Source organism: Globicephala melas, chromosome 1 (assembly GCF_963455315.2).
Source record: "Globicephala melas chromosome 1, mGloMel1.2, whole genome shotgun sequence".
NCBI lineage: Eukaryota > Metazoa > Chordata > Mammalia > Artiodactyla > Delphinidae > Globicephala > Globicephala melas.
In genome coordinates this window covers 52,996,147-53,020,495 of record NC_083314.1, presented here as the reverse complement: position 1 = coordinate 53,020,495, position 24,349 = coordinate 52,996,147, and the positions used below count along the sequence as shown (strand labels likewise).

General features: G+C 44.3%; 1 protein-coding gene across 2 annotated transcripts in view; it reads left to right on the top strand.

Annotated features, from left to right (window-relative positions):
- PAPPA2 (pappalysin 2) overlaps nt 1-23,288 on the top strand; it is a 565,818-nt gene extending 542,530 nt beyond the window's left edge. For both annotated transcript variants that reach the window (XM_060295976.1, XM_030875398.2), the window contains 2 exons: nt 17,787-17,885; nt 20,060-23,288. In XM_060295976.1, coding sequence (XP_060151959.1) covers nt 17,787-17,885; nt 20,060-20,134 — 174 coding nt within the window. In that variant the 3' untranslated portion in view covers nt 20,135-23,288. The remainder of the gene's footprint in view (nt 1-17,786; nt 17,886-20,059) is intronic.
- The last annotated feature ends 1,061 nt before the right edge of the window (nt 23,289-24,349 follow it).

Here is a 24,349-nt window from a genome sequence, read left to right as displayed (position 1 = left end):
CGTTGGGCAAGGCAAATCACATGGGTCCATTTAAAATTAGTAGGAATGGGAAATGTACTCTGCTGATGGTGAACTCCTAAAAGGAGCTGTGGACATGTAATAATATCTGCCAGTCAGTCTTTTTGGTTACAAACATTTGTTATATTTCAGATTTACTCCACCTTACCCCAAGACATTCTAAATGTCTTATCCAGTTATAGCATCAGGCTTAAAAATCTAGAACATCATGATTTACATCAGGTTACAACGTAGCTTCTCTTAGTCTGGACTCTGGTGTACTAAAAATCACAAGTTCTCTGCCTTCCACACACCTGATGGGCAAAGTAGAGTAAAAACAAGACAGCTACAGTAAACATCCCCTTTAAAGGAGAATAACGAGAGGAACATAACTGGCACTGGTCCACAATTCTGAAATCCCTCTGAGAAAAGTGGTAAAAATTATACTCTAAGAATAAGGAGTGCTGCTTGTTTAATAGCTTTTGATTACTCCCTGGATATAGGTCCCAAGTCGACTTTTCTTCATGGCTCTTGGCTCTGCCTTCTTGGATGTCCTTCCTTTTCTGTTATCCTCTTGGGTCACAAGAAGAGGGCACTGGAGAACATCCTCCTATTGGAAGCTAAGTAACGTTATCAGCCTGCTTCTCCTCTTAGAATATAGGGGATCCAAAAAATCTATCCAAATTCGCTAACAGTAAGTCTCTTTTAACACAGTCTGATGCTACTTTTGGAAATTGAACTCACAGACTTTTTTGGTTTTGCATATATTTAATTTCAGTCAAATCCATATTGCAAAAGCTATGTCACAGTCTTTTCAAGACGTGCCTCTCTGAATCAGTTTGATTATAGGTATTCTGAGCTTATGAGACTTCTCTGGGATAAAGTCTTTAGTCTCTTTTCTATGAGTCAAGGATCTTCTAGGTGCCACTTTAATCCAGTTAAAAGTCCTAACAAATGATGTAATGGTCCACCCCTTGATTTGGTCTTTGCCTGAGATTAGGCCTTAACTTCAGTCTTCGAAGGCCTGTCTAATACAAAGCATTGCTCTGTTTTATCTTTTGCTTGTTGGAGATGAGAAATAGCTTTGTTTTTCACTGCAAGTCCTGGAATTTTTAGCGCTCTATATTACCTGTCAATTCTGCTGGCAAAGCAGCAACCTTTTCTGAGCTCGTCTTTTCTTGCAGCACCTTATCAGATGAACATAGCAACCAATAACTAACCCTAGTAAGGTTATTCTTTAAATTCTCTTTACCCAAAGCCAGTAGGCTATTGAGTAAATTTTCTGACCTACAAGTTATAATAGTTAACATTATAACTTTCCTCACAACTACAGGACACATTTAATAATTTTTTTTCCCCACTACATGGGGAGTTACTTCATTTTTCCAGCTTCCTAAAACAGTTCCTTTGCTTTCTGATGCACCATTCTAGAACCAATGCCACACATTTTAGATTTTTGTTATGGCAGCACCCCACTTCTAATACCAATCTTTGTATTATTTAAATGTTTCTACAATCATGTCACATAACAAACAACTCCAAAATACCAGTGGCATATCACAGAAAATATTATTAGTCTGCTCAGTGAAGCTGATCTTGGGGAACATGAAGGAATGTGGAATGACTGGAGGTTAAAGAGCTAAGCTAGGGCTAGGTCACTCAGGCTTTTGTGTGCCAAGCTAATGAGTTTGGACTTTATCCTGGAGTCAGTGTTGATCCATTGAAGATTTATAAGTAGAATATGAAATAATCAGGATAGGCTGTGGTCACACAGTAACCCGGAAGTCTCAGTGATTTAACATGACAAAGGACTTGTCTCTCACTTACATGAAGTCTGGCGTAGCTCTCTGGAGCACCCATTCATTTCTTGTATCTTACGCCTCTGTGCTCTCAGAATGTGGTCTCCATGGTTTCCTCCAAAAGGGCAGAGAAGAAATACAGAGAGAGGCCAATAATTCTTGAGTCCCTTAGATGAGAAGTAATGCATCACTTCTGCTTGCCTTCCCATTTACTAGAACTTGGTCACATGGCCTCAAGCCCACGACAAGCGAGTCAGGGAAACACACAGATATTAAACATCTCAGTGAGCATTAAACATCGCAGTCACAGAAGAAAGATTATACGATTTATATTTTAGGAAGAAAAGCATGGTGGCAAAGTTGGACCACGGAAGTCAGAACCTTATCCTCTCTCACCTAAACTAATGTAACAGCCACCTACCTCACTGAACTGAGGAAGCAGAAAGAGAAGAGAGAAGAGGGTCTGCATACAAAACTATTTCTTCAGTAGAAGGGTGAACATTTGGATGTTGGGTGTGATGGATGATGAGAAAGAGGTTGAAGATGAAATTAACTGGATTGGAAGGAGCGGAGGTGTATGATGATACTATGAGCTTACCTCTCATACTAATAATATCTCAGTTTGATCTGAAATAAGCTCAGCCAACAGTTTGTCAACACATAATGCTTGAACATCTACTTCGGGGAACAAAGCAAAGACCTGGTTCCTGCCTGTGTGGTTGGACTTGTGTGCTATTTGTGTCGGTGCGGGTTACCTATTTTGAATGTTCAGTTGGACCAGTTAGACCAGGTTCTAGAGGACAGGAGGCATGTGTCATTCTTCTGTGTTTATACCCACTCCCCACAATGTAGTCTAATATTAAACATTCCATAAATAGTCAATACATAGTCACATTTGTCTGAGTCATGTGCATTTTATTAACTTCTTTGGCTGCTCCTGGCAGAGAATACTTGGTAAATTCCTTATGCCTTGAAAATGGAATACGGGGGTTCCATTCTAGTTCCATAAAGAACTAGAATGAGTCCTTTATTTTTTAATTAGAGAAACCAGGTAGTAAATTGAATATGCATTATCCAGATGTGAAAGATCCTGAACAGATGATGATGATGAAATCAGCTCCCCACTGTCCTCTCTCTCCCTTGTGTGCTAGTTTGGAAGTTTAAGATACCTAAGTTTAATTTTCACCTCTATTGCTCATTCCCTCAGTGACCTTGAAGCATGGCCCTTTGTCTCATTTTCCCCATCAGTGGAATACGGATAATCATATTAATCTGCCTCACCAGGTAATGTGAGGACTAATTAAAAATGAGATTAGATTCAGTTGAAGTCTTTCTCATGTGAGAAATACTAAACTTGGTGGTGCATGTCTGCAATGCTGTTAGATTTCCAGTAATGGTCTCTGGCCTTGGAACCACTTAAGACCCTGATGACACTGTAGCTGAGTTAGAGTGTCCGAAGCCTGCCCAGCTTATTGGCTGTGGTCACCTGTTCTGGTTTCATGCCCTGTGTGCCCAGCCCAAGGGCCAGACCCATCCAGCATTGCCTAGTTACTGAATAGGAGAAGCCAATGATCTTTTTACTTCTTTGGGCTTCCTCTGAGAGCTGCTTCCTGCCTGTCTGTCTTCTTCTTACCTCCTTTTCCTGCTCCTTTTTTTCAGACAAAATCTTTGGGAATTCTTTAGGTTGACAAATCAGTAAAAGTAGCTAAATTAATAAATACACTAAATAAGTCTTGAGTGTTAGTCTGCTTGGGCTGCTATTTACAAAATACATAGGCTGGATGGCTTAAGCAACAGACATTTATCTCTCACAGTTCTGGAGGCTGGGAAATCCCAGATCAAGGTACTGGCTGATTCAATTTCCTGGTGAGGTCTCTCCTCCTGGTGTGCAGATGGCCACCTTCTCACTGTGTCTTCACATGGCAGAGAGAGAGAGAAAGCTCTGCTATCTCTTCTTATAAGGGTAATAATCCTATTATGAGGGTCCCACCCTCATGATACCCTCTAAACCTAATTACCCCTCAAAGGCCCCACCTCCAGATACTATCATAGTGTGAGCTGGGGCTTCAGTATATGCTTTTTGAGGGAACAAAAGTCAGTCCCTAACAGCAGGTGTTTTGCTCATGCTCGCTTCAGTCAGGTAGAAAATGTCCCAATACTTAGAAATGGGTTTCCCAATTTTGCTTAACAGGTGACTACCTCCACTACATAATTTTGGGGGTGCTACGTATGCTATTTCACCCATAAATTCTTGTTTTCGCCGAGTGGCTCACAAAGCTCCGATCTTTCCACAATTAAAGTCATTTTTTGCCTTAATATATTATCTTTTATTTAGTTGCAGATACGTATTTGTCACTGACCCCTTAGTATGTCTGCTGCTTTCCAGAGGGATAGAAGAATGTGCAGATACTCTGGTAGGGATGGATACACTAGTTATGGGAGTTGGCAGAGGAAGCACCGTCAAGCATGGAGATGAGGATGACGGAAAAAAAGGAGACCAGGGACCAAAGACAAATTCTGACACAGCATTGCTGCTATCCCATAACTATCAACAATGGAACCTAAGAGAGATGACTAGTATTTCAGATAACTTGGCTTATGCATTTGCCTGCCTTAAGTCACTCTGTCCCTATAGTTGTGCGAGGTTAACAGTAAGATCCCTGGTATTACTGGTCATAGTTAAGAGAGAAGAAGAATGACCAGGTTATCTGGTAGCCACCTCTGGGAGAACTGCCCTGTACCTTCACAAATAGGGAAGCATTGATACCCAGAGTATGCAGGCTCACTGAACTCAGGAAACAAACAGAAAAATAACTCCTGGTTCCATGGTCTATTTAATAGCATTATTGGATGTTTATTGTATGCCAGGTGCATACTGTGAGGAATTATTACCATTGTTATCATTCTTGTTTTAGTGATGAGCAAATTGAGGGGCTGAGGATTCCATTGCATTTCCAAAGCCCCGGAGTTAGCAAATGAGACTGTAAATGAACCCAGGCAGCTGATTCCGGAGTCCCTGTCCTGTTCTTAAATTGGTAGGAAGATTAAAAATGAATAAACAGATAGAGAACACACAAACTAGAAATGCAGGACTTTAGGGGAGTCAGTTGAGAGACGAACATGGGGTGCTGGTCACCTGTTAGGACTTCTCCCTGGGCTTTGCAAGCTTTCGTCCAGAGGAAGAGGAGGCGGACCCAGGAACACTGCTTAGCAAGGATCAGAGACCAAGGAAGTGAGACTGGAGAACATGTTGTGAAACAGATGCAGCTGATCAGTGGTTGAGTGAATAAGATACACAGACCAGCATCCCGTAGATAAAGGGAATGTAAACAAGACACTTGCACAGAGAATAGGTTCCATATGGGTGAAAGTGAGACTGGATGGATGGACCAATTAACGGGGAATAGAACAGCCGGGCTGACAACCCAGGATGGCGTGACAGGTTAAGGATGAGAACCACAGTCATCAGCCAGCCACACAAACTGAGCTGCTCGTAGATGCAGGAACTAAAAATTAGACCAGGGCTAAAGGAAACAAGACTATTGGCAAGAAAATATTCTAGAATAAATATGCCACCTCCCTCTTGCCATTCCTCAACTCAGCTGGACCTGGATGTTACTGGGGGTGATAAAATAGTCATGTCTAAGTTGTGGGGAAAGTCTAGCAGAGATCGGGCAGGAGAGACCCTCTGGGGCTTGGTTTAGATGGAAAGAGAAACTGTGTAGAGCTTCTCACTGTGAGGTAGAACAGGCTTTGCTGATGGGTCAGGTTCTATGTCCTGTGACTCAGTCCTTCTATTTAGTGAGGAGTCTTTCTAGCTATGTGCTCAACGAGCTAATTTTTTGAGAAAAGTTTAGCATGATTTGAGTAAAATGTCACAGATAAACCTTCATCTCCATTGGTCTTCTACCTAAATATGGCCATTTGCCAAGTCCTGACAAGTCCTTCACAAGACCCCTCCCTTCTGCTTTTTCCTATTCCATATTAGGACCCAAAATTCTGTTCTTCTCAGTTCCTACCTGCTTGAGGTCAACTTCTACCTACTCTGGAGCCCTCCAATGGTCTCCTGAACATTCCCCACTCTGTCCCCAGATCCAACCTTTGAAGCACAACTTTTACCATGTTCTGCTTCTGCCCCAAAATTAGATAAATAAACACACAAAAAAACTCCCAAATTTCCACTGCTCCCTATTGGCTTTGGGGATGAAGACTAGATTCCTCTAGATGGAGATTTTGACCTAACTCCAAACTTAGGCCATTAATACTCAAGGCAGAAAACCACAGATATATCTTTTCTTTTTCCATTTGAAATCTTGGTTTATATTTGCCCTCCTCCTGGGATTTTTCTCCCTACTTCTCTGCCCAAATCCTATCCATCCTCAAAGATTAAGTCTAATCCCATTTACTCCATTAAGCCTTTCTGAAATGCCCCAGCCTCTTTCCTGTTCTGAACTTCTGTAGCTCTTACTGGTGCCATTAATTACTCTGGCAATCAATCCTCCACTGGCCTGTGATTTTCTTTTCTTATTGTCTCAGATGCTGTTCAGATTCTGCCTTATTTAAGGCTGATGCCACCAAAGCTTCTTTAAGGCAAATGTTTTGTCATGCCTTGTTCATAGGAGACACACTAAGTACGTATGAAACAGATATCCTAGGGTTCTAGCAATTAGCCCCATGCCTGGCTCATAGTATATGTTTTGAAGTTAAATATCCTAGATGGTACGTTTCTCATGGACTTATGTGACACTGATCTTCCATCCAGAAAGTGGCTACTTCATGCCCATAGTTATGGTAGAGATTGGATCAGGTGAGCAGTTCTGAGAAGTGAAGTGAGGCATATCATTATTATATGGTGAATAGTGCTAGAGGCAGTGTGAGTATGTCAGGATGGTTATAGCACAGGCCTGGGTGTCAGACGGTAGGTCCACATCTTTTCTAGAGACAGATTCCTTAACAGCTCTGATCCTTGGATTTTTTCATCTGTAAAATGGGTTGTTGTGAGGGTTCAATAAGATCATGAGTACAAACCTTGTAGCACAGTACCTGATACACAGAAAATGCCATATATAAAATAAAAATAGTATCCTGTTTCTCGGGCTTCCCTGGTGGCGCAGTGGTTGAGAGTCCGCCTGCCGATGCAGGGGACGCGGGTTCGTGCCCCGGTCCGGGAAGATCCCACATGCCGCGGAGTGGCTGGGCCCGTGAGCCATGGCCGCTGAGCCTGCGCGTCCGGAGCCTGTGTTCCGCAACGAGAGAGCCCACAACAGTGAGAGGCCCGCGTACCGCAAAAAAAAAAAACAAAACAAAACACTAGTATCCTGTTTCTATATGATGGCTTCTAGTTTGTAAAGTTACTTTTACCTTTAGAGGCACTGCTTATGCCTGGAGCGTCTAGAGAAATTGTATATGGATGTACGTGTCTGTTTCTGTGTATAAAATATAAACACATATTTTAATGTTATATATCTGTATTATAAATATTATATGTTAGTGATTATTATACACACGTTTATCTTATATACGAACAGTACGTATATATCATTTATGCATCATATTTATGCGTATACATGTATATACGTATGTATACACACCTATTACATATATATGAAAAGAGAGAAAGCAAGTGCTGTAAGTTATATCCCATGAAGACTTACAAAAATTCAAAGCAATGTATTAATAGGTTTAGATTTACCCCAAAGTGAAACACCCCAGTGAAGAGCTGGGTGTGGTATCAGAATGGCAGAAGCCTTTGTCAACTACGTTGATTGATTTCCTTAAACAGGTCTTCCCACCCTAGGAGTTGCTGCCTTCTCCTTGAAGTTTCTCTCAGTGTGCTTGATTACTGAGGAAGAGAGAGAGAGAGAGAGGGAGAGGAGAAAGAGGTGGAGGGAAGGGCGCAGAGAGGGAGGAGGGAAGGAATGAGAGAGAATGGGAAGGAAAAAGCAAAAGACGCTCGGCAAACACCAGGAGGGCCAAGAAAAATATTTAATCCGAACAATGAATATTGTCATTTCCTCCCACAGTCTGCATTCCCCGTCCTCTTCCACGGGCGGGCTCGGGGAGCAAGCAATGCCCACCTGCCTGGCATGAGAGTGCATGTGCTGGGGGCCCCCGGGGGCCAGCACGCGTGTCGGGGGCTGCCGTGGAACGTTCCCACCATCGGCTCAGGCCTGCTTCAACCTCCCGTGAATTGCAGGCTGGCCAAGGAGCCCGGAGAGGGGACGGCGGAGGGGAACGCTCGAAGTCAGAGCAGGACCCCAGCCGTCCGCCCTGGGCCTTCTCCCAGGACTCCCGTGCTCTCCCGTCCCCGTCTCCCAGCTGCAGGTCCTCCGCCTCTGACTTCTGCATGTTTCCTTGCGCTTTCACCTCCCTCGCCTCCCAGAGCTTTGTGAGCTCTTGAACAGAGCCTGTACAGCTCCATGGCCCGATCGTGAGGGGTCTGGTGCTGGCAGAGGCCCAGAGAGGAGGCACGGGTGCGGGGCCACCTCCAGAGGTGCCTGGAGGCCAGGGGGAGGTCCCACCTGCTCAGCAAGGCACCTGCAGCGGCCGACATTCTGCTCTCAGCTTCCTTCTTCTGACGCTTGCAGTTTGGTTCCTTGAGAGTCTGCGGTTAGCGAACCTCTCCCTGGAAGGCCGTGCCGAGCTATCTCAGGTGATGTTTTAGAGAGAGTCATTGATAGTGAGAACAGCTATCTGGGGAGGCTATTAGGGGAGCCAGACAGAGGAAAGGTACCTTATCTTGGAGGAAAGGCCAGAGGAGTAGGAAGCAAAAACTATTCTGCCTTCTTAGCTTACAAAGTCGATTCGGCACGTGTCTCACTCACCAGCTATTCACGAAGCAGCTAGTGTGGTCTGTTAGGTGTTGTGCTGACGTAGGGGCCTTACTGCTGATGGAAGGAAACAGGAGTGGAAAAGGAGACAAACCGGAAGTGTCTCTGCCCCGTAGTCCTTGCACAGTTCAGACCTCTTGTGTTCAACGTTTCTACCTCTGACCTTGAACCACAGTAGGCTGGCTCCAATTATCTGGAGCCAAGGCAGGAAATTCCCCCAACGCACAATTGTTAATTTTTTCCTCTCTTAAAGAAGAAAGCCAAATGCCATGTAGCAAGACCGTCAGGAGAGTTTGCAGGCCACCTGTAACGCCCCTCCCACCGTGAAAACAAGACAAAATCATGAGAATTAACGGGTCCGCCAGCCTTGCGATGGAGACACAAATGGGTTCTGAGGGTGTGTCATCATCAGCTCCCACTGGGAGCCCCAGCACAGCCATTAGGTCACGTGGAGGACTGCTGCCGTGTCTTGAGAAGCATTGCTGTGTGGTTCAAGAAGGAGGAGGGTGGAGCTGCCATGAAATCCCAATTTAACAGCAAAGGACTGGAAATCACTGGCATCCAATCTGGACTAGCTGACTGTGCAGGATCCGCTGCTCCAGAGAAAAGGGAAAGCGTGAGAGACAGGAGTGAGACCGATGGAGGAGGAGAGAAAAGGTTTGGAGGCATTTTGTTTAGGACATGGAGCTGGGGGTTGATGCCGAGGGGGCAGGCAGTGACCTTGTGAGTGATTATGGGGATTTGAGGAAGGAGTTAAGGTGGTGGCAGAGAGTGGCTTGGAGCATGGGGTGCTCTCACAGCCTCAGACAGTTTTGGTAAAAGGTGGAGGGAGAAAAGGGCCCACAGCACAGGACACTGTCCCATCAGCAGCAGTGGTTCTATACAGTAACGTTTTTCAACCAAGGGACAGATCACAGATTTGCAGGAGGGCTTTGTCGTTTTGTTAAGCCCCCTGAGAGAGTGTGCCAAGAACCGTGGGGAGGTGTTCTCTTCTCATGTCTCTCGTGAGAAGCAGAGCTCTGACTTGGAGACCGTGTTTTTCTGGCACAGATACGTGCAGACATACCCTGCTGCCCCAAATTCACCATCGGGGCCCTAATATCCCCCCCGGGGGTGGATGAGAAGAAGCATCAGGGCCGTTTGGGGCCAAGAGGAGGGGCCGCGTGGGGAAGCTGGTCGTGTGTGTTTGTAAGTGAGGTGGGGAGCCTGCGCCGCCGGGTCTTTTTTTGCAGCTAAGTGGAAGGAGCTGCTAGGAGGTAATTTTTGACTGAAAAGTAAGTCACAGAGAGTCTTCTCACCTTCCTGTTTTCCTGTGGTGCCCATCAGGGAAGAGGTGTCTGTGACGGTTTGGGGTTTTTCAGAGGCTAAGACACCTGAGTCACCGCTATGGTTTGGAGGAGAGCCCTGGTTTCCAGAAGCCAGACAGGCCTTTCCCACTCTATTTTTATAAGTCCCAGACCCATTTCCCTTGTCACCCGACTCTCCTCCATGACTCAGAGCGGTGCATTTATGGTGAGAGCGAAGGGAACAGGAGGCTCTCAGGGATGAGAGCATCCACGCTTTGACTCTAAAGTACGGGTGGCAGAATCTTAACATCTTTTTGACCAGGGTCTCTCTGGAGGGAATTCAGACACCCACCCACACTGGCACAAAGCAATGGTACATTCCTGCCGCCTTCATAAAACTAGGATTCATTGAGTACTTACTGTGGGCCAGGTACTGGGCTAAGTATTTCACCTCCATTCACTCATTTTCTTCTTGACAGCAACCCTGTGAATAGGTGTTATTCCTATTTTACGAATGAGGATACCGCAGCTTAAAGCACAGTAACTCGCTCAGGCTCTAACAGTTGGTGAGGAGCAGAGCTGGGACCTGGGTGTAGGTTTATCTCACACCATACCTCATACTCTGAATCACCATACTGTACAGCCTTGAGCATTTTCCTGGGCAGGAGCTGCTAAGCTTTGGGTACCTTGCTGCAGATAAAATTATTACGGGTGAAAGAAGTCATTTGACCTTATTTTGTTTGCTTTTCTTTTTCCATTCTCAATGCATTCTGTTTCTCTCAGAAGAGATTCGTTTTTGCACTACTTGGCTATTACTATTCTAAGACTACACTCTGGTTTTGGTGTCAGATAGAGATAAGCTGGTGATAATCAGGCTTCTCTTTCCAGCCCTGTAAAGGTCCCCCTTTGCTCTTCCTTTTTTGAGGGTAAGAAGAGCAACCCATCATAAGAAGAGCAGCCCAGCCTCTCTCTCAGAGTTAGGTATTCACTTTAGGTATAATTCTACAAAGCTTGACGAGAGAGAGAGAGAGAGAGAGAGAGAGAGAGAGAGATATGAAGGAGGCTCATTTAGTAAAGGGGTAAATAGCCCAATGCAAAGAGCCTCCTTATAAGTAAAAAGGAAAAATATTCATGTTAATGACTTTGTATTCTATAAGTTATTAAAAGGCAGGGAGACAGGAATTTTATAAAGGTTTTTTCTTCTGTGAAAATTGTTCAGAAGCTACATGATCTCACATGGACCAGCAAAGCACAACAGACCACAAGAGTAGACCTGAGTACTGACCCCTCTCTAGGGGCCACCAAGCGGGGCTGTTTCCCTCTGCCTATCCAACAGAATGTGTATCTTCATTGCTTTCCTTTCAATTATGTCTTGCTTATCTATTGTTTGAAGAGTAGACTCTTGGCCTTCAAGGGGGTACTCTTCGCAGTTTCAGCTGTTAGCTGGTAACCCAGCATGTCTTTAATATCTTAGTGACTAGTGACTTTGCCAAGGCCTGGATTGAACCATGGAGACTTCAGGGCTGGTAGGCAGGAGAAAATCTCTTAGTTGCAAGTGAGCCAAGCTACCTGTGCAACATCACCATTCCATATGTCATTCCATATCAGTCCTCACATTTTATCTTATTAAAATTCTAACAGAGTCACTTAAAAGATCTCCATCTTGCAAAGCCCCAAGACCTGGGCCCCGATTCCCGATCAGCTGTTAAAACCCAGCAACTTGATTACAGATAGTGTTTGCAAACATTCCTAGGACAGCCACAGTTTCACTGTCTTCTTTCTGCTCTGGTTTTCAGCTTCTTTTTGCTGTTGGCCCCTGGCAATTTCCATTCTTTTCTTACTATACCACCTGTAGAACTGAGATGATATTGATAACTTTATTCAACATTTTTAGCTTGTTAATAGGAGAACTTCAGATGGTGTATTCTACTATTTCTTCCCACTCAGAAATAAATGTATACCAATACTCTGCACCTAGTAGGAGAGGACTAATGAAAAGGAGGGATCTGGTTATAAAGTATGCTAAAAAAAATGTTTTTAGCCACCATCATAGTTATTTATTTCTTGAGAACCTACTGTGCATCAGAAACTGAACTAGTAGCTGGGACTGAAGGGTATTAGACTCTGAGCCCTTGATAATACGTTCTGAATGTTAAGTCCTATAATGCACATATGGATAAAACATACCATAGTACACAGGCAAGGAGAACTCTCTGGGTCTAGGAAGCCAGATGAGATTTTCCAGAGGAGCTTGTATCTAAGAAATTCTTCCTGCACAACCCATCTCAGGGTATCTGTCGATTTTAATTTTACATTTTCCAAGAAGATTGTTGCAAACCCACATATGTGAGATCACTGGCACCCTCCCACCCCAAGGGGTGAACACGGGAGGAGTGGAACAACTCCATTTCCTCTTTTCCTCAGATGACTGCAATGAGCAGAAAATGCCTGGCTTTAGCATTCTAGGGCCCAGAAATAAATGTTTCTGGGTTGCAGGCATCTGCTGATGGGATGGGAGCACAGTGCTGCTTCCTCCTGGCAAAATCAGCTTCTAGGAAAATATGGGCCAACCGAGCCCCAAGGCCAGAAGGAGCTATAGTACCAGGTAGCTTATTTGGGTAAACTTTTAACCTGCAACTGAGAAAAAGAGAAGTGAAGTTGTGGGGGGTCTAGGGGAATTGAGATTATATATATGATCCTTTCTCTGTTTCTACATTGGATCGCTGGGTTCACTTCATTATTAATGTTCTTGCACCTAAGCCCTTTTTATAGAGGTGCCAAAGGAATCTGTTACCCTGCATTCCCAAGAAATTAGAAGGTTAATGGAATAATCAGAGAGTGGTAGCATGGTTTAGCAGAAAGAACATCAAGAATCAAGAAATTTGGGCTACGTTCCCAGGATTGTTACAACTATCCTTGCAAACAAGACATTTCACTGTTTTAAGGGGCCACTTCAGCATTTGTAAAATGAGAGTTTTGTACTAGATAGTATTCAAGAATCCATCCAGCCTTTGAATTTTATGCATCTATGGTCCTTAAAAAAAAAAAAGAAAGCAACTAATGTTCTGGTCATCGAGAGTCCCTGAGGGGCCTCAAAGACCTCTGAATTTTGCCCCTGAGATTCGCAGGTGAAGCAGTGGACACGTGGGCAGATCCAAGGGCTGAAGGAACCAGGCTGGAGGTCACCATTCATTGGAGAGCCAGAGAACTTCCATCTGCTGCATGGACTTCACTGGGTGTGGCGCCACAGCTGCCTTGGGAGATGGCTTCTTTTGGCCTGATGTAGCCTAATCAATATGAAGGACTGGGTGTGGGTCTGATTTGTCATTCACGTAACGAGAAGGTTTTGATGGGAAATGATGTAGGAGAAAGAAAATAGTGTTAGGCATTATACAGAAATGTGATTAGCGTCTTCTCCTGTTTCAACACGCTCCTCAAGATTACTTATCGGGCTTCTGTCCCATGCTTTACCTATAGGGGTATAATCACTTTGGGCTGATATCTCAATCTTTATGTTAGTAGAGCAGATGGTCTGAAGCCCAAACTAACCTTTCTAGAACATCAGTGTGCTCATGGGTTCTGTTGCAAGCTGTAGAAGAAAAATGTTCTTAATCAATTCACATAATAGAGGTACTATCAGCCAATCAGTCAAAGTTTATGGAACTCTTCCTGACAGTGGGCTCTGTGATGAGCAGTCTGGGACAACCTGCCTATCTATTTTTACGCTCTCCTTTCACTTGCACAGTTTTCTCAGGCCCCTCTACCCCTCTGAATCATCCAGTGCTAAACTCTTTTTCACGTGGGCTAGATGTAGCAAAGCCAGCCCCTTGAAAGCTCATGTCGTCCTTTCCGCATCCCCACCCACCCCAAATCTGGACTAGGTACTTCTATCTGCATCTCTATGCTAGCACTCGTCATCATAAGCTATAACTGCAAGTGGGGGGTTCTCTTGAGGACTGGAGCCATGTTTTATTTCTCTCTGTACCCTCATAACAATGCCTGGTACAAATAGGTGAGGAATAAATGTTGAGTGATTGAATAAATGACTACATCCATAGGCAACAGACAGAGCTACCATTCCTATACCCAACTCCCCAGAACAATTTAAACAGAAAATATCACCAGATAATATAACATAAAGGAGAAATTGTCTTACTTCTGCGAAGTAAAGTCATGGATAGGATAGACTGACAGCCTTTCCTCTTTGTATTTCATCACTTACGCACTTCCATTCATATGGCCACCTCAACTGCCTGGAACATAGCCAGTTGGCAAGAAAAGCGTTCCTATAACAACTGAAATAGGTATCATCAAGCTCATACATCATAAGAAGAGCAACCCAGCCTCTCTCTCAGATTTAAGTATTCATTTTAGGTATAATTCTACAAAGCTTGACCCATGAGGGTGTGTGTGTGTGTGTGTGTTGAAGGAGGCTCATTTAGTAAAGGGGTAAATAGCCCAATGCAAAGAGCCTCCTTATAAGTAAAAAGGAAAAATGTTAATGACTTTGTATTCTATAAGCTATTAAAAGGCAGGGAAACAGGATTTTTTTTTAACATCTTTATTGGAGTGTAATTGCTTTACAATGGTGTGGTAGTTTCTGCTTTATAACAAAGTGAATCAGTTATACATATACATATGTTCCCATATCTCTTCCCTCTTGTGTCTCCCTCCCTCCCTCCCACCCTCCCTATCCCACCCTTCTAGGTGGTCACAAACCACCTAGCTGATCTCCCTGTGCTAAAGTGAGAGAGTGGCACGGACATATATACACTACCAAACGTAAAATAGGTAGCTAGTGGGAAGCAGCCGCATAGCACAGGAAACAGGAATTTTATACAGGTTTTTTTTCTTTTGTGAAAACAATTAAAATGAAAATTAAAAAGTGGCTCTTAAAGAAATAAGCTTTAGGTACTTGAAAAATTCTCTTATTTGGAACACTTCGTTTTCTGATGTTACAGGAAAATGAGGTGCATGTATGGGTAGTGAAAAATTCACCTATGGACACGTTGTGCAGAGAAGCCAAGCCTTGTACCATTCCTTGGGGAAGCTTCCTGTGGGGAGGAGTGATGTCCCAAGTCAGACACCTTTCAATTATTGAGATTTGCGTCCCCCAATCTAGTCCAGTCTTCAGATACTTTAAAAACTTTGGATCGATTAGTCATTTTTCCCTTCCTATTTTTTCCATTGTAACTTTGGACTCAAGCTGTCAAGCTTTCAGGCACACGTTGCCATAGGAGACTCTGTTTGTTTAGGGTGGAGTAGTTATTTTTGGCAGGTTAGGGAGGAGCAATTAATTCTAATAGGTATATAGTAAATTAAATACTTGTGCCTTTCCAACCTTTTCTCTGTATTTATGCTCCTTTTTATAAATTCCCTTCTCTTCCCAGATGACCCTTTAAGAACATTCTAGAAATCATGTCCAGGCTATAGCCATCAAAGTCTAGTGAGCTCTAGAGAAGGTCGCCTAGACAATTTCTAATCTTTTCAACATACCTTCCCTAATACTCTTGAGATGAGAAGCCATCCTTGGGGAAGAGGCTGGAAAGAAAGATTCCCAGGATCTTTTATTAATCCACTCAAATGTCTGAGTTGTTCTTATGAAAAGGAAGATCTTTAGATTTCCCTTTAATCCTCCATATTGAAGACCATACTTTTATATGTAGGAGAAGTATTTTGGGTGCTCTTTGGATTTTTATAGACGATTACATGAAAAAGAAAGAAGAAACAGATTAAGTTTTGCCAATGAGTCAGTCAGGGTTGGAGGAAAAGTAACAGATGCAGTGTTAGATGAGGAAGATATACTCCAAACACTGGAAAAAGAAAATTCTGGGGGAATCTCAATGGATGTATCTGGTCCTCCCAGGAGAACCCAAGGGCATCTATAGGTGTTAAGGATGCAGCTAGTTGTATTTTGACTCCTATTTGGCTGCAATTGTAGATTCAAGTTATGATTATGTAGTTATTCCCAGTTCTCCAGAGGCAGAGTAACTGGCTCCAGGGTTAAAGACAAATGCTCATCTCAAAATCTATGTCTTTTATCCCAGTGAGGCGTGTGTTGAGAACAGAATTCATTTTCACTTCCTGCTCTCAACTGACATTGCTGTGCAGCTGTGTGACAGCTGTTGAGTTCCACCCCACAAGTAGCAGCTTCTCAGAGGTTCGCAAACTGGTATACATCTGGAATGATGTTCAAGTGACCTCAGGACCCCATAGAATAAATCAAAACATTGAAGAAATAACTTGGATGAGCTCATTCTGATGTAACTCAATTGCTGAAAATTATTCAATGGCCATTAAAAAAAATATTTGTATTTATTTATTTATTTTTGGCTGCGTTGGGTCTTCGTTGCTGTGCGCGGGCTTTCTCTAGTTGCAGCGAGCGGGGGCTACTCTTCGTTGTGGTGCACGGGCTTCTCACTGCGGTGGTTTCTTTTGTTGCAGAGCACGGGCTCCAGGCGCGCGGGCTTCAGTAGTTGTGGCACATGGGCTCGGTAGTTGTGGCTCGTGGGCTCTAGAGCGCAGGCTCAGTAGTTGTGGCGCACGGGCTTAGTTGCTCCGTGGCATGTGGGATCTTCCCGGACCAGGGCTCGAACCCGTGTCCCCTGCATTGGCAGGCGGATCCTTAACCACTGCGCCACCAAGGAAGTCCCTTAATGGCCATTTTTTACTTTAGTATGTATTTCATCAAAGCAGAGTGAAATAGGGAACAGTCCTTCTATTTGACATTTAAGGAGGGTGGGGGAAGAGAAAGTGATTTGAATGTGTGAACTGGAAGGTGGCCTCAGCCCTCAAGAGTCTACTGACTGTCCTGTGGCCCAAAGAGCTTGACTACGAGATGCTTCCTGAGGCTTCGCAATTGGGTATCCACTCAGGGTGGGGAGCAGCTAATGTGACTGAGTAGGTGGGCTGCCTGGGCTGGTGCACCCTCCAGGATGCCGTGGGACACTGTTTCCTTCTGAGAGTGGTTCTAGAGAAACAGTGCGTTGGGCTGCTGAGCTATTTTTTTAACTGCTCGTTGCTGTTCTTATCATACATTCCCTTTTGGGGTGAAACACTCCACTAACTCTGGTTTGGCCTGGGCCCCTTTCCCATTTTGGTCCTGTTAACTTGCAGCAGTAACAGGAGTAGATGGAAACCGTTTGGCTTCCTCTGCTCTAACCCTGTGTCTACCTGCTGTGAATGAAGTAGCTGTACATGTGGGCTGATTTGTGTTCCGGCACTGGTGTCCCAAACCCTAGGACCACTGCATTCTGGACAAACATCATTTGAGTCTATAGCAACCCAGGCCTATTAGGGTCTCTAAGTACAAGGACCAGAAGAGATGGGGGTTATGGTCCTTAATCTGTGAGAAGCAGCAAAAAACCAAGATACATGACTTCTAAGCCTAAACTCTGCTTGACCTAGCTGTGTGACCCGGAGTAATTTTTGTCATCTCTATTTATCCCCATTTCCTCACTGATAAAATGGGACTTTAAAAGCCAAACCTGCCTGATGCACAGGTTTTCCTGATGATCAACAGAGTTAACATGTGTGAAAATATTTTGTAACCTACCTAATGATGTAAAGACCTACTATTACGAGAAAGTGAAAAAGTTGATCAAGGAATTAAAGGAACCATCCTGGTCCCTAGAGTAGGCCAGAAGCAGATACTGGTGGTGAAATTTGACAGTTCCTTCGATCCAATGGTCTTATCTTGAGACTTTTCAACTTCTTGAGAGTGTTAGGTCAATTTTTACCCTGCCCCCTTTGGTGCTCGCCCATAATAATGTCTCGAGTTCCATGGATTATGTTGGGAGTGGGATGAGTGGGCGAATAGGGTGAAGCAGAGTGAAGTTTTGTACTTAGACCGTGACTTGCTACCTCCTTACCAGCCTTTCCAAGCAGATGGTTGGTGTGATACCATCAATAACCGGGCCTACTGCCACTACGATGGGGGAGACTGCTGCTCTTCCACGCTCTCCTCCAAGAAGGTAAGTGAGGGCACCTGGGAGTGGGAGGGAGAGGGTAGCAGTTCCAGGAATAGAGGCAGGAGCTTTGGCTAGCTCTCCTTCGTGGTGCATCATAATTTGTTTTTCTTCAACAGTCAAGAAGAGGGAATGATAACGAACAAACATTGGAGCTTCTACAGTGACAGGATTAAGGATAGTAATTTTAGGATAGGTTGTTAGAAAACACTAGTCTCTCATTGTCAGTCCTGTAACTGCTAGAGAAAAGCCATGCTTCTGCTGCTCAAAGACTCCCACCTGCTTATCGTTGCCCAGGAAAAGTTTCTGTAGGTAGGGAAAAATGGCCTCCACTCCTTGGAGAGGCAGGATTATCCACGAAGTGGTATCCACTTATTATTAAACTTCACAGCTAAATGAATAATCCTATAAAGTGTATTCCAAGCACACTGCAGGTGTATGTTGAGCGGCCACCACGAGCTACCTGGAGCACTCCCCCGCTGTACCCTGAGCAGTAGCCCTTTCCTTGATGCCGTTTATCCTGTTGCTCTGGACTCTATTAAAATAGAAGATATGCTTAAGCTAAGCCTATAAAATTGAATAGGCTGAAAATTTGGAATAATATGGATGAAAACCCAAGAGCTCCAAAGATAACTGACGCTAGTTGGCCGATTTGATGAATCAGAAATACACAAGAATGTTTCCTTCCTTGTATGTGTCTCCACAATAAAGTCACGTCTGCGTGATTACCTCTACACAGACCTGAATACTCCTCCTAACGGCTAATATTTACTGATGGCTCACTCTGTGCCAGGCATTGTTCTCACCACTGACATGAATTAACTTATTTAGTACAGAGAGCTCAGGGACTTTTGTATCACTGTTCAATTTGGCCCCCTTTTGCTCTAAAACCCAGCAAATCCCAAACCATGAGAAACAGATCAAGAGCTTGGATTGCAGGTCAGACATCATGCCAACTAGTTCCTGGTCTCACTTGAAGAAAGTAACTGGTCAAGGATCCCATTTCTACTCAGGAAGGCATAACCACTTCGGAAGAAAGCAGTCAATTCTCTCCCCATCTCCATCTCACACTCAGCAGATCTAGGGTTTTTCTTTCATGGATTTTGGTGCCTGTGGCCAGTATACACATGAATCAGGATTGAAAAAGCATTTCACCCCTGTTGACTCCTAAATTACATTTAATTCATATGTGAAAATATGCTGGGAAATTTCCTCAAACCCCACCACCCGTTCTCCAGCCCACTTGCCCAGTCACCCAGCCTATCTCTTCAGTGTACTTGGACTATTAAATAATATGCTGATCTATTGTTGTTTCATTTGACTATCCATGCCCAAAGAGCAGAATCTTTGCCACTTTTACATCATGTCTCCTGAATGCCCAGTTCTCTCTGAAGCTAATTATGGACACTCAAAAAGTATGATTATCTGTTGGTAGCAGTGCAAGCAGGAAGAGAGCAACTTTTGCTGGACCATCTCTAACCTGGAGGAGGGATAATTACATAGCAGGAAGGCAATCTAGCCACAAACAACGGGTAGAGAGATGCATTGTTTCACCAAGCCAAAGTATATCCTGGGTTCAAGAAGGGCAAAACCTCAAGCTTATGAAGATAGAAGAGATGATTCTATGGCCCCAAGAACATCAAAAAAGTAGAAGACATAGAGCTAGGTAATAGAGCCTTGGTTTTCCAGATCGTAGTGTCATGACCTTGAGTTAAGTCACCCTACCTCTCTTGACCTTCTCTGTAAGAAGAAAATACTAACGTTCATCTTACCTACTTTACAAAGATTTTGTGAAGGTTGATAATAACGACAAAAACATTAACAGCAGTAGTTTTGAACACTAGTGGTAATATTAGTAGTAGTAGTAACAGATATTAGAGGTGCCTAGAAATGTGTGTTTCATATCCATCATCTTATTTAAACTACACTAACACCCTCTTGGGTAGTTGCTGTTGTCCTCCCACTTTGTATATAAAGAAAGTGAAGCAAGGAAGGTTTACCTTGCCTAAGGAGACATGGTGTGTAAGTGAAAGAACCGAGTGTTAATTTCAATTCTGTGATACTAACACGCAACCCCACACTTCCTCTGGGACCAAGTGAGAAAAAAAGCAAAAGCTGGTTGCACGTGCGACGCTTGGTGCAAAAATGAGTGATTGCAACGTCTCTTTGATTTCTCCTAGGTCATTCCATTCGCTGCTGACTGTGATCTGGATGAATGCACCTGCCGAGACCCCAAGGCGGAAGAAAACCTGTAACTGTGGGATCAAGCCCCTCCTTCCACTGCCCTGGAGGCAGTAAGAATCAGAGGCCTCCACAAAAGGAAACAAAAGATGAATGAAGAAGAAAGGTCATGAAATGAAGGAAGGAAGAAGAACACCAAGGATCCTATAAGAAATGCAAGAGGACGTTTACAGGTGCCAACTATTGCATCAAGTAGCCCAAGTAAGGAAGAGTCACAGGCAAACATTTCTTCAAAGAGGCAGTTGATTTAAAGTGGAAAGAGAAATATGATATATATACAAGGACCCTCCTTCCCCATTTATATTCTATCAAATCCCATCCTCAACTCTTGCCCTGCTCCCTACTCTGCATCCTGCCAACTATTCAGCCCCACCCAACTTGTAAACCAGTACCAAAATACTAGAAGAGAAGTTGCCAGGGACACTCTGCTCATACCCATTTTGAATGGATGGCCATCTTTCAGGGCTCGTCTAATCTAAACTGGCTCTCTCCCTTTCTTTGTGTAGTCTCCCTTAGTAATAATGAGGTTAGTTATTAATTCTTTATAAGTATTTAAACATAATGATATAAATATATTATATATATTATATTTTTTGCTGTCTACTAAGCTAAAAATTATCCATTGTTCCACACATGCTGCTGTGAAGTTCACGTCCAAAATGAATGCTGAGGGTTTGAGGACCGAAAGACAAGTTCTTCTGCCATCTTTCTATTCCTAGGGATTGGCAGGCTGAGAGGGAACTGGGGAAGGAAAGGGAGAGATTAGATGGAGTTTTTGATAATCACATGTCAGCTAATCATCTTTTTATGAACTGGGAGCTGAGCCCAGTTTGAGGAGATGGGGGCTTGGAATGATAATACTAAAAGGCATGGAAAGGTGGGTGGGGTTATCCATTGGTGATGGGTCCAGGAAAACTAGACTATGGTTCTTGAGTATCCATCCAAAAAGAATACATTCTCTTCAGTTCTTGGAACTCTTCGTTGCAGTTGGTGAGGCCCAGGATTTTCTGCACTTCCACAGGTGCCTGTTCCAAGTGTGGCTCTCAGCCAGTCACTCAGTCCACAAGTCTGTATGTAGGCTCACGCTCCCATCACCAGGATTACAGGAACTCACACATTCCTCATACTTGGCCTGTGGTCTCCCTTCTCCTAAGTCTCCAAGCCTGGCCATCATTCACAGCCACATGACCTATTGTTGACTTTCTGGGGAAAAAATGTCATGGAAATGACATCGGGGAAAGGTGGAGGAAACTGAAGAACAGGCAGGTTTGGAGGAGGCCATAGACAGGGGAGAAGTCAGGGTAAATCAGAGCCCAGGGCTGGAGGATGAATTGAGTCAAGGAGACTCAGCCTCGTTCCGAGTCTCCACAGCAGACCAAAGGGGATCTTTTGGACAATGCAGACTCGGAGGTAAATTCTATTCAAGTGTGATGTGTCAAATGTGTCCCAGAGAGAGCACTTTGAGCAAGCTGTGAAAGTAACATGGAGCAAGGGTGACACTCTGTGGGGAGAGAGAAGAATTTCAGCTGCTTAGGGTCCATTTTGTCGTTGTTACCCTTTCTTGTTCAATAGATGGACTGTATGTGAAATGACCGCGTTAACCTGCCTCTGTTTACGTCCTGGGCTGACTCATTTTGCACGTGGTCTACTGCAGTTGTTCTTTAGTGACGATTTATGGATTAGGCCTTGGGGAAAGAAAGTAAGGAGCTAGTTTCTTGTTCAACACCCCAGTTTATCATCTCAGGAAGGGAAGAACAGGCAAAAGTTCAAGGGCAGCCTTGGTCTCCCTGGATCGCCTGCTCTGGCTCTGACCACAGTTTTCTATTCTTCCCATCAACCCTGAAAGCAGTGGCTGTGCAAATATCAATAGAAAGAAGAAATGCTTCCCCCACTATCTTGAGCCAGACTTCACGTAGGAAAGAACAACATATTTATCTGTGGGGATCTGAAATGAGGGTGGCAAGGTCACCGGGGAAGGGAAAGACCAGAGTCTGCCCATCCAAAATACTCTTGTTCTCTGTATTTCCAGCCGTAATGGAAACAATAGCCTAGATACCTACTGTTCCCTATCTGGGTTCACATTTAGTGCCCCCAAGAAGAGAATATTTATTTCTGGGATTCTAATAGGCTTCAGTATGGAAAGGACAGAAGAAGAGTTTAGATTCTTCATTTTAAAACAGTTGTAAGATGGTTATCCAAATTTCCTGAAGCATATCAGACTCTGTGCAGGGGAATCCTGCCATGTCTGAGCTTGGGAGTTATCCTGGGCTTCACCCAGCTCAGGAAGGCTACATCCACCACCCCCCCCCCCGCCACCTCCTCCCACCCCAAGCCCCAGGAATACGGAGCCTGTGGTTCATGCCAGCATGGATCTGGGCTCAGTCTTCCCACAGGAGTTACAGTGAGAATATTTCTCTTTCGTACTTCATTTTAAAATATTTCATTCTCTGTTGGCAACATCTGCACTCCATCGCTGCCCTGGGAAGGTGAGAGGAGGGTTCTGGGGGGTGTGTGGAAAGCCTTTCAGGCTACAGGCTGCCCAGCCCAAGTCAGTCCTGGCCATTCATAGATGGCAGGTTCTTCCAGCCTTTGTCCCTGGAGCCTAGTGCTTCGAGCTCCTCAGGTCACTAAAAAGTTGAAGCTCTAAGACACCACGGTCACAAATCCCCAGTGGATATTAACTCACACTCACTGCATGTGGTGGTCTGCATTCTGCTGCTCTTCCCCATACATGGGGCCACAGAGGGCCTCTCCCAGAGGCTCTTCCATTTGTTTCCTTGTTCCAAAATCACTTCTCTGCTTCTTCTTTTTCCCAGTAACTAGGAGCGCTGGGGTCCAGGTTGCCTAGGGCTGGATGACTCTGATGATTAGTGTGACAGTTTCCAACTAGAGAGATGAGAGGGCAGAGTGGGGAGAATGGTCAGCTGACAAACTTGTACATGAAAGTAAAGAGCTATTCTTGATTCTCTCTTTTCCTTCCCCCCCATTACAAGGCATTGGATTTGGCATGTCCTCTCCTCTGTGAGATCACTATTGAGTGTGTCAGTTAGCATCCCAAGGGGCTGGCTTGATTGGGAACACAGTGAAAGGAGCTATCTACTGTATTGTAACGTAAAACAGCTACAGCCAGTTATTTTGTAAGATTATAAAATAGTCATTAAAAAATCAGCACACAAAATGGGACGTGTCTTTGGTGTCTTATTCTTCGTTTAAATCATTCCATCACTTCCAAGTTGCCAGAGCACTTCATTTGCTTGTTTCAGGTCTGGACATCCATCATTGATTAACTGATGATTCTTTTCAGTCACTTGAAAACTATTTATTAAGTAAATGGTATGCATAAGGCAGATAAACATGAAAGTTCACAAGAAGAGATGACATATACAAAAGCAGAGTACACAGTAGTCACGTCAAGTGCCTCATGAGTTGTAGGAATAAAATGCAAGAATCATTTACAGTCCAGAGGCAGTAGCGTCACCTCTGGAGGCCAAAGGCAGGGAGTATTTGAAAGATGGTCCATGAAGGATGCATACGAGCTTGATAGGCAGAAATGGGAAAGGGGGAGAGAAGAGTCCAGGCAAAGTGAAGAACAGGGTTGACCCTATGGAAGCAGGAAGGGGAAAAGGCTGGGTGATAGCAGACGTCCCTGGGGCATCCAACTTAGCTAGAAGGGAGAACTCAGCTCACATGTGCCCTGTATTTGGCAAAGGCAATCTGATTTAATCCTCACAGACAGATCTGCAACTGCCACTATTTCATTTCACAGATGTGGACACCAAGTGTCAGTGTGTAAAGAAAGTTCCTTAAGGTCATATGCCTGGCACTAGAGTCAAGCCTGGTTCTGTGAGACACCAAGATAGATAAAAGAAGGAAAAGAAAAATGATGGTTCATAGGATGGGAAAAGGCAAAGGAGAAGTGGAGAGAGATGTCAAAGACAATGACTCTGCATTATCTTTATACCCATAAAGGTTATCATCACTGACAGAAAAGGGAAGCCAGGAGAAGTAAGCTTCTGAAGAAAGAGCATGTCTTTGCTTTTTGATAAAATCAGTTTAAAAGCCAGATAGAGGGCTTCCCTGGTGGCGCAGTGGTTGAGAGTCCGCCTGCCGATGCAGGGGACATGGGTTCGTGCCCCGGTTCGGGAGGATCTCACGTGCTGCGGAGCGGCTGGGCCCGTGAGCCATGGCCGCTGAGCCTGCGCGTCCGGAGCCTGTGCTCCGCAACGGGA